Genomic DNA, 9,827 nt, shown 5'->3' with positions numbered 1-9,827 from the left:
GCTTCTCTGAATCCTTTCAATTCTCCTGGGGCTTCTCTGAATCCTTTCAGTTCTCCTGAGGCTTCTCTGAATCCTTTCAGTTCTCCTGGGGCTTCTCTGAATCCTTTAAGTTCTCCTGGGGCTTCTCTGAAATCTTTAAGTTTTCCGGGTGAGGGGCTTTCTCTGAATCCGTTCAGTTCTCCGGGGCTTCCCTAAATCCTTTCAATTCTTGGGGCTTCTCTGAATCCTTTCAGTTCTTCCCTGAACCTTTGTGGGCTTCTCGAATCTTGGGCGCAGTTCCCTGCTTTCTATGAATCCTTTAGTTCTTCGGGGTTTCTTCTGAAATCCTTTAAATTTCTTCTGGTGGCTCCTGAATCCTCAGTTCTAGCTTTCTCGAATTCCTTTTCAGTTCTCCTGAGGCTTCTCTGAATCCTTTCAGCTCCTCTTCTCTGAATCCTTTCAGTTCTTCCTGGGGTCTTCTCTGAATCCTGTCAGTTCCCTTTGGAATCCTGGGGCTTCTCTGATTCTTTTCAATTCTTCTGGGGCTTCTCTGAATCCTTTCAGTTGTCCTGGGGATTCAATGAATCCTTTCAGTTCTCCTGGTGCTTCTTTGAATCCTTTCAGCTGTCCTGGGGCTTCTCTGAATCCTTTCAATTCTTCTGGGGCTTCTCTGAATCCTTTCAGTTGTCCTGGGGATTCTCTGAATCCTTTCAGTTCTCCTAAGGGCTTCTCTGTATCCTTTCAGTTCTCCTGGGGCTTCTCTGAATCTTTTCAGTTCTCCTTAGGCTTCTCTAAATCCTTTCAGTTCTCATGAGGACTTCTCTGAATCCTTTCAGTTTTTTTGGCGCTTCTCTGAATCCTTTCAGTTCTCCTGAGGGCTTCCCTGATTGATTGATTGATTTATTAAAGATTATTTGGCATCACAACTGCTTATGGTTATTGACGCCACTACAATGGAATATATAATGCATATTTAAGAAAGGAAAATCCCCATGATAAAAAAAAAATATATATATGAATAAAAATTAATAATTGTAAAACCTATAAACTTACAAAATTAATAGTGTAAATTAAATTTTATTTAAAATACCAATGGCATTAATAAAATTAAACGGCGCTTTCAATAAAATCCATCCCTAAAATTTTGGTAAGGGAAAAACCACCTTCAGTTCCCCTGTAACGTGGAGGAAAGTACCTTTCTCTCTCATCTGAAAGACTGGGGCACTCAACTATCAGGTGTCTGGGGCTTCTCTGAAACCTTTCAGCTGTCCTGGGGTTTTCCTGAATCCTTTCAGTTCTCCTTAGGCTTCTCCAAATCCTTTCAATTCTCCTGACACTTCTCTGAATCCTTTCAGTTCTCCTGGGGCTTCTCTGAATCCTTTCAGTTCTCCTTAGGCTTCTCTGAATCCTTTCAGTTCTCCTTAGTCTTCCCTGAATCCTTTGAGTTCTCCTGGGGCTTCACTGAATCCTTTCAGTTTTCCTGAGGCTTCTCTGAATTCTTTCACTTCTTTTGAGGGCTTCTCTGAATCCTTTCATTTCTCTTGAGGGCTTCTCTGAATCCTTTCAGATCTCCTGGGGCTTTTCTGAATCGTTTCAGTTCTTCTGAGGCTTCTCTGAATCCTTTCAGTTCTCCTGAGGCTTCTCTGAATCCTATCCATTCTCCTGAGGCTTCTCTGAATCCTTACAGTTCTCCTGGGGCTTCTCTGAATCCTTTCAGTTCTCCTTAGGCTTCTCTGAATATTTTCAGTTTGCCTGATACTTCTCTGAATAATTTCATTTCTCCTTTGGCTTCTCTGAATCCTTTCAGTTGTCTTTCGGCTTCTCTGAATCCTTTCAGTTGTCCTGGGGCTTCTCTGAATCCTTTCAGTTGTCCTGAGGCTTCTTTGAATCCTTTCAGTTGTCCATTGGGCTCTCTGAATCCTTTTCAGTTCTCCTGATGGGCTTCTCTGATCCCTGTCCATTTCTCTGTTGCTTCTCTGAATTCTTTCAGTTTATCCTGCTTCTCCTTTAAATCCGGGGTTCTAGTTTTCCTGGGCTGGGGTTCTCTAAATCGTTCTAGTTTTCCTGGGGCTTCTCTAAATCCTTTCACTTATCCTGAGGGCTTCTAAGAATCCTTTCAGTTATCCTGGTGATTCTCTGAATTCTTTCAGTTGTCCTGGGGCTTCTCTGAATCCTTTCAGTTCTCCTGGGGCTTCTCTGAATCCTTTCAGTTCTTTTGGGGCTTATCTCAATCCTTTCAGTTTCCCCTGAGGGCTTCTCTGAATTCTTTCACTTCTTCTGAGGGCTTGTCTGAATCCTTTCAGTTCTCCTTGGGCCTCTCAGAATCCTTTCATTTTCCTGGGGCTTCTCTGAATCCTTTCAGTTCTCCTGAGGGCTTCTCTGAATCCTTTCAGTTCTCCTGAGGCTTCTCAGAATCCTTTCAGTTTTCCTGGGGCGTCTCTGAATCCTTACAGTTCTCCTGAGGGCTTCTCTGAATCCTTTCAGATCTTCTGGGTCTTTTCTGAATCCTATCAGTTCTTTTGTGGCTCCGCCGAATCCTTTCAGTTCTCCTGGGGCTTCTCTGAATCCTTTCCGTTCTCCTGAGGCTTCTCTGAATCCTTACAGTTCTCCTTGGGCTTCTCTGAATCCTTTCAGTTCTCCTTAGGCTTCTCTGAATCTTTTCAGTTCTCATGACGCTTCTCTGTATACTTTAATTTCTCCTTTGGCTTCTCTGAATCTTTCCAGTTTTCCTAAGGCTTCTCTGAATCCTTTCTGTTGTCCTGGGGCTTCTCTGAAGCCTTTCAGTTCTCCTGAGTTTTCTCTGAACCCTTCAAGTTCTCCTGATGCCCCTCTGAATCCTTTCAGTTCTCCGGGGGCTTCTCTGAATCCTTTCAGTACTCCTGAGGCTTCTCTGAATCGTTTCAGTTGTCCTCATGCTACTCTGAATCCTTTCAGTTTTCCTGGGGCTTCTCTGAATCCTTTCAGTTCTCCTGAGGCTTCTCTGAATCCTTTCAGTTCTCCTTGTGCTTATCTGAATCCTTTTAGTTCTCCTGAGGCATTTGCTGGAATTACTTTCAGTTTGGTCCTGAGGGGCTTCTCTGAATTTTTTTCCTTTAGTTCTCCTGAGGGGATTCTCAAGAATCCCTTTTTTTCAGATATTTCTGGTGCTTTTCTGAATCCTTTTATTTCTCCTGGGGCTTCTCTGAATCCTTTCAGTTCTTCTGGGGCTTCTCTGAATCCATTCAGTTCTCCTGAGGCTTCACAGAATCCTTTCAGTTCTCCTGAGGGCTTCTTTAATTCCTTTCAGTTGTCCTGGGGCTTCTCTGAATCCTTTCAGTTCTCCTTGGGCTTCTATGAATCCTTTTACTTCTGGGGCTTCTCTGAATCCTTTCAGTTCTCCTTGGCCTTCTATGAATCCTTTCACTTCTTGGGCTTCTTTGAATCCTTTCAGTTCTCCTGGGGCTTCTCTGAATCCTTTCAGTTCTCCTGGGGCTTCTTTGAATCCTGTCAGTTCTCCTGTGCTTCTCTGTAATTTGTCAGTTCTCTTAAGCTTCTCTGAATCTTTTCAGTTGTCCTGGGGCTTCTCTGAATCCTTTCAGTTGTCTTAGGGCTTCTCTGAATCCTTTCAGTTCTCCTGGGGCTTCTCTGAATCCTTTCAGTTCTCCTGAGACTTCTCTGAATCCTTTCAGTTCTCCTGGAGCTTCTCTGAATACTTTCATTTCTCCTAGGGCTTCTCTGAATCCTTTCAGTTTTCCTGGTGCTTATCTGAATCCTTTCAGTTATCTTGGGGCTTCTCTGAATCCTTTCAGTTCTCTTGCGGCTTCTCTGAATCCTCTCAGTTCTCCTGGGGCTTCTCTGAATCCTTTTAGTTCTCCTGAGGCTTCTTGGAATCCTTTCAGTTCTCCTGAGGCTTCTCTGAATCCTTTCAGTTCTCTTGAGGCTTATCTGAATCCTTTCAGTTCTCCTGGGGCTTCTATGAATCCTTTCAGTTCTCCTTGGGCTTCTCTGAATCTTTTCAGTTATCCTGGGTCTTCTCTAAATCCTTTCGGTTCTTCTGGGGCTTCTCTGAATCCTTTCGTTGTCCTGGGGCTTCTCTGAATCCTTTCAGTTCTCCTGGGGGCGTTCTCCTGAATAACTTTTTGTTCTCCAGGGGCTTTCTCCTTAAGGCCTTTCAATTCTCCGAAGGGGCCCTTTTCGGAATCCTTTCAATTTTTTCCTGATGGCTTCTATTGAATCCTTTCAGTTCAAGTTTCCTTTTACAGGGACTTACAGGGCTTTTCTTGAAACTTTTCCTTTTAAGTTCCTCCTTTTGAGGGCTTCTTTTTTTCTGAATCCTTTTCCAGTTTATTCCTGGGGCTTCCTCTGAATCCTTTCCAATTCTTCCCGAGGCTTCTCCTTGAATCCCGGGGCCAGTTCTCCTTAGTAATCCTTTCGGAATCCGTTCCGTTGTTCCTAGGGGCTTTCACCTGAATACTTTCAAGTTCTTTCCCTGGGGCTGCTTACTGCAATGTAGCCTTTGTCAATTCTTCCTGGGATTCTGCTGAATCCTTTTCCAAGTTTTTCCTGGGCCTTAGGCTTCCTGAATCCTTTCAGTTCTCCTGAGGGGGCCCTTCTCTTGAATCCTTTCAGTTTTCCTGGCGTCTTCTCTTGTTAGGGCATTCTCCTGGAGGCTTTCTCTGAATTTCCTTTTTAGTTCTTATTCCTTAAACTTCTCTGAATCCTTTCAGTTGCAACCTGGGGCTTCCTTTTCGAATCCTTGCAGTTCTTCCTGAGGGGCTGTTCTCTGAATCCTACTTCAGTTCTCCATGATGGGGCGTTCTCTGAAACCTTTCAGTTCCTTTTCCTGGAAGCCAACAACCACAACGGGCTTCTTTTTCTGAATCCTTTTCAAAGTTTTTCCTTCGAGGGCTTTCTCTGAATCCTTTCCTTTCCTTTCCAGGGGCTTTTCTTCTGAATCCTTTCAGGGGTTCTTTTCCTTGGGCTTATCCTTTTGATTCCCTTTCAAGTCTTCCTGGGGCCCTTTTATGAATCCTTTCAAGTTGTCCTGGGCTTCTTTTCTGAATTCCTTTTTTTCAGTTCTCCTGGGGTCTTCTCTGGAAATTCCTTATTTCAAGTTCCCATCCCGAACGGCTTCTCTCGAATCCTTTTCAGTTCTCCTTCAGGACTTCCTCTGAATCCTTTCAGTTTGCCCTTGGGGCTTCCTCGAAGGCCTTTCAGTTCGCCTGAACTTCCTTTCTGAATCCTTTCAGTTCTCCCATGATGCTTCTTCTGAATCCCTTTCAGTTATCCTGGGGGCTTCTCAGAATTTCCTTTCAGTTCTCCTGGGACAAGCTTCTCTGAATCCTTTCAGTTTCTTCGCTTAGGGCTTCTCTGAAATCCTTCAGTTCTCAAGTTGCTTTTCCTGAATCCGGGCATTTCTCCTTGGGCTTCCATTTCAGAATTCTTTCCAGGGTTCTTCCTGTGCTTTTATGAATTCCTTTCAGTTCTCCTGAGGGCTTTCTCTGAAATTCCTTTTTCAGTTCTCCGTTAGGGGCTTTTCAGGGAATCCTTTCAATTCTCCCTGAGGCTTCTCTGAATCCGCTTTCAGTTCTCCTTGGCCTGGGCTTCTTCTGAATCCTTTTAAGTGTGCCTTTTTCCTGAAATGGCTTCTCCTGAAGGCCTTTTTAGTTGATTCTTGGGCTTCCTTTCAGAATTCTTTCAATTCTCCTGATGGCTTCTTCCTTTGAATCCTTTTCAGTTATTTCCTGAGGCTTTCTCTGAATCCTTTCAGTTTCTTCCCCGGGGCGGGCTTCTTTGAAATCCTTTGCATGTTTCTTGCTGAGGGCTTGGGGCTTTTCTGACTCCTTTCAGTTCTCTGGGAACTTTATTTCCTGATTCCTTTCCAAGGTTCTTCCTTTGGGCCTTCTTCTTTGAATTTCTTTCAAGTTCTCCTTTTGGGGCCTTTTATGAATCCTTTCAGGGGTTTGTCCTGAGGCTTCTCCTGATCCTGTTTCAGTTCTCCTGGGGCTTTTCTGAATTTCATTTTCAATTCTTCTTGAGGGCTTCTCTGATTTCCTTCTCAGTTTCTTCCCTGGGGCCGGGTTTCTCTGAATTCCTTTAGTTCCTCCTAAGATGGCTTCTCTGAATCCTTTTAAGTTTATTCCTTGGGCTTCTCTGATCTTTTCATTCTCCCTTGGGGCTTTCTGAATTCCCTTTAGTTTCCTTTTGAGGCTTCTCTGATTCCTTCAGTTCCTTTTCCCGGGGCTTTCTCTAAATCCTTTTTAAATTCCTTCTTTGGGCTTCTCTGAATCCTTTCAGTTATTCTGGGGTTTCTCTGAATCCTTTCAGTTGTCCTGGGGCTTCTCTGAATCCTTTCAGTTGTCCTGTGGCTTCTCTGAATACTTTCAGTTCTCCTGGGGCTTCTCTGAATCCTTTCAATTCTCCTGGGGCTTCTCTGAATCCTTTCAGTTTTCCTGAGGCTTCTCTGAATCCTTTCAGTTCTCCAGGGGCTTCTCTGTATCCTTTAAGTTCTCCTGAGGCTTCTCTGAATCTTTTCAGTTCTCCTGGGGCTTCTGTGAATTCTTTCAGTTTTCCTGAGTTTTCTCTGAATCCTTTCAATTATCCTGAGGCTTCTCTGAATCCTCTCATTTCTCCTGAGGCTTCTCTGAATCCTTTCAGTTCTCCTAAGGCTTCTCTGAATCCTTTCAGTTCTCCTGTGCTTCTCTGAATCTTTTCAGTTCTCCTGATCGCTTCTCTGGCTCCTTTCAGTTTTCCAGGGGGTTCTCTGAATCCTTTCAGTTCTCCGGACGCTTCTCTGAATCCTTTCAGTTCTCCTAGGGCTTCTCTGAATCCTTTCAGTTCTCCTGAGGCTTCTCTGAATCCTTTCAGTTGTCCTGGGGCTTCTCTGAATCCTTTCAGTTCTCCTAAGGGCTTCTCTGAATCCTTTCAGTTGACTTCGGGCTTCTCTGAATCCTTTCAGTTCTCCTGAGGGCTTCTCTGGATCTTTTCCGTTCTCCCGAGGCTTCTCTGAATCTTAACAGTTCTCCTGGGGCTTCTCTGAATCCTTTCAGTTCTCCTTAGGCTTTTCTGAATCTTTTCAGTTCTCCTGATGCTTCTCTGAATACTTTAATTTCTCTTTTGGCTTCTCTGAATCCTTTCAATTGTCCTTAGGCTTCTCTGAATCCTTTCAGTTGTCCTAGGGCTTCTCTGAATCCTTTCAGTTGTCCTTGGGCTTCTCTGAATCCTTTCAGTGGTCCTGGGGCTTCTCTGAAGCCTTTCAGTTCTCCTGAGGTTTCTCTGAATCCTTTAAGTTCTCCTGATGCTTCTCTGAATCCTTTCAGTTCTCAATGGGCTTCTCTGAATCCTTTCAGTTCTCCTTAGGCTTCTCTGAATCCTTTCAGTTGTCCTGATGCTACTCTGGATCCCTTAAGTTTTCCAGGGGCTTCCCTGAATCCTTTCAGTTCTCCTGGTGCTTATCTTAATCATTTTAGTTCTCCTGAGGCTTCTCTGAATACTTTCAGTTGTCTTGAGGCTTTTCTGAATCCTTTCAGTTCTTCTGAGGGCTTCTCAGAATCCTTTCAGTTCTTCTGGTGCTTTTCTGAATCCTTTCATTTCTCCTGGGGCTTCTTTAAATCCTTTAAGTTCTTCTGGGGCTTCTCTGAATCCTTTCAGTTCTCCTGAGGCTTCACAGAATCCTTTCAGTTCTCCTAAGGGCTTATTTAATTCCTCTCAGTTTTCCTGGGGCTTCTCTGAATCCTTTCAGTTCTCCTTTGGCTTCTATGAATACTTTTTCTTGTGGGGCTTTTTTGAATCTTTCCAGTTTTCCTTGTCCTTCTCTGAATCCTTTCAGTTCTCCTGGGGCTTCTTTGAATCCTGTCAGTTTTCCTGTGCTTCTCTGTAGTTTGTCAGTTCTCTTGAGCTTCTCTGAATCCTTTCAGTTGTCCTGGGGCTTCTCTGAATCCTTTCATTTGTCTTAGGGCTTCTCTGAATCCTTTCAGTTCTCCTGGGTCTTCTCTGAATCCTTTCAGTTCTCCTGAGACTTCTGTGAATCTCTGAATCCTTTCAGTTCTCCTGAGGCTTCTCTGTATCCTTTCAGTTCTCCTGGTGCTTCTCTAAATCCTTTCAGTTCTCTTGGGGCTTCTCTGAATCCTTTCAGTTCTTCTGAGGCTTCTCTAAATCCTCTTAGTTCTCCTGGGGCTTCTCTGAATCCTTTTAGTTTTCGTGAGTCTTCTCTGAATCCTTTTAGATCTCCTGAGGCTTCTCTGAATCCTTTAAGTTCTCCTGAGGTTTCTCTGAATCCTTTCAGTTCTCGTGAGGCTTCTCTGAATCCTTTCAGTTCTCCTGGGGCTTCTCTGAATACTTTCAGTTCTCCTTGGGCTTCTCTGAATCCTTTCAGTTCTCCTGGGGCTTCTCTAAATCCTTTCGGTTCTTCTGGGGCTTCTTTGAATCCTTTCGTTGTCCTGGGGCTTCTCTGAATCCTTTTAGTTCTCCTGAGAGTTTCTCTGAATCCTTTCAGTTCTCCTGGGGCTTCTTTGAATCCTTTCAGTTTTCCTTAGGCTTCTCTGAATCCTTTCAGTTCTCCTGATGCTTCTCTGAGTCCTTTCAGTTCTTCTTGGGCTTCTCTGAATCCTTTCAGTTATTCTAGGGCTTCTCTGAATCCTTTCAATTCTCCTGGGGCTTCTCTGAATCCTTTCAGTTTTCCTGAGGCTTCTCTGAATACTTTCAGTTCTCCTGGGGCCTCTCTGAATCCATTCAGTTCTCCTGAGGGCTTCTCTGAATCATTTCAGCTATTCTGGGGCTTCTCTGAATCCTTTCAATTCTCCTGGGGCTTCTCTGAATCCTTTCAGTTTTCCAAAGGCTTCTCTGAATAATTTCAGTTCTCCTGGGGCCTCTCTGAATCCTTTCAGTTCTCCTGAGGGCTTCTCTAAATCATTTCAGTTATTCTGGGGCTTCTCTGAATCCTTTCAATTCTCCTGGGGCTTCTCTGAATCCTTTCAGTTTTCCTGAGGCTTCTCTGAATACTTTCAGTTCTCCTGGGGTCCTCTAAATCTTAGCCTAGTTCACTGAGGGCTTCTCTGAATCCTTTCAGTAATTCTGGGGCTTCTTTGAATCCTTTCAGTTGTCCTGGGCTTCTTTGAATCCTTTCAGTTGTCCTTGGGCTTCTCTGAATACTTTCAGTTCTCCTGGGGCCTCTCTGAATCCTTTCAATTCTCCTGGGGCTTTTCTGAATCCTTTCAGTTTTCCTGAGGCTTCTCTGAATCCTTTCAGTTCTCCAGGGGCTTTTCTGTATCCTTTTAGTTCTCCTGAGGCTTCTCTGAATCCTTTCAGTTCTCCTGAGTCTCCTCTGAATCCTTTCAGTTGTCCTGAGGCTTTTCTAAATCCTTTCAGTTCTCCTGTGCTTCTCTGTATCCTGTCAGTTCCTGGTATTCTCTGAATCCTTTCAGTTCTCCTTAGGCTTCTCTTAATCCTTTTAGTTCTCCTGATACTTTTCTGAATACTTTCATTTCTCCTTTGGCTTCTCTGAAGAATCCTTTTAGTTCTCCTGGGGCTTCCTTGAATCTTTTCAGTTCTCCTCATGCTTTTCTGAATCCTTTCAGTTCTCCTTGGCTTCTCCTTTTTTTTTTTTTTTTTATTTTTTTTTGAATCCTTTCAGTTCTCCTGAGGCTTCTCTGAATCCTTTCAGTTCTCCAGGGGCTTCTCTGAATCCTTTCAGTTCTCCTGATGCTTTTCTGAATCCTTTCAGTTCTCCTTGGGCTTCTCTGAATCCTTTCAGTTCTCCTGAGGCTTCTCTGAATCCTTTTAGTTGTCCTGAGGCTTCTCTGAATCCTTTCAGTTCTCCTAAGAGCTTCTCTGAATCCTTTCAGTTCTCCTGGGGCTTCTGTTAATCCTTT

At 43.9% G+C, this 9,827-nt stretch overlaps 1 protein-coding gene across 1 annotated transcript; it reads right to left on the bottom strand.

Annotated features, from left to right (window-relative positions):
- Window positions 1-7,960: 7,960 nt before the first annotated feature.
- Window positions 7,961-9,513, bottom strand: LOC135197504 (protein LIAT1-like). Its single transcript, XM_064224568.1, has 2 exons — window positions 9,423-9,513; window positions 7,961-8,475 (listed from the first exon to the last, which is right to left on the bottom strand). Exons 1-2 carry the CDS (start codon window positions 9,511-9,513, stop codon window positions 7,961-7,963), a joined length of 606 nt encoding a protein of 201 aa, XP_064080638.1.
- Window positions 9,514-9,827: the final 314 nt, after the last annotated feature.

Source organism: Macrobrachium nipponense, chromosome 21 (assembly GCF_015104395.2).
Source record: "Macrobrachium nipponense isolate FS-2020 chromosome 21, ASM1510439v2, whole genome shotgun sequence".
NCBI lineage: Eukaryota > Metazoa > Arthropoda > Malacostraca > Decapoda > Palaemonidae > Macrobrachium > Macrobrachium nipponense.
Note: the sequence above shows the minus strand (reverse complement) of the source record. Positions and strands in the feature narration are given on the sequence as shown.

What these genes read in the sequence shown, in the direction of transcription:
- LOC135197504 (XM_064224568.1), bottom strand. Translation starts at nt 9,513, where the DNA reads ATGAGGAGAACTGAAAAGATTCAAGGAAGCCCCAGGAGAACTAAAAGG. An exon ending in AAATGAAAGTATTCAGAAAA is followed by an intron (nt 8,476 to 9,422) that starts GTATCAGGAGAA and finishes GAAAACTGAAAG; the next exon opens with GATTCAAAGAAGCCCCAGGA.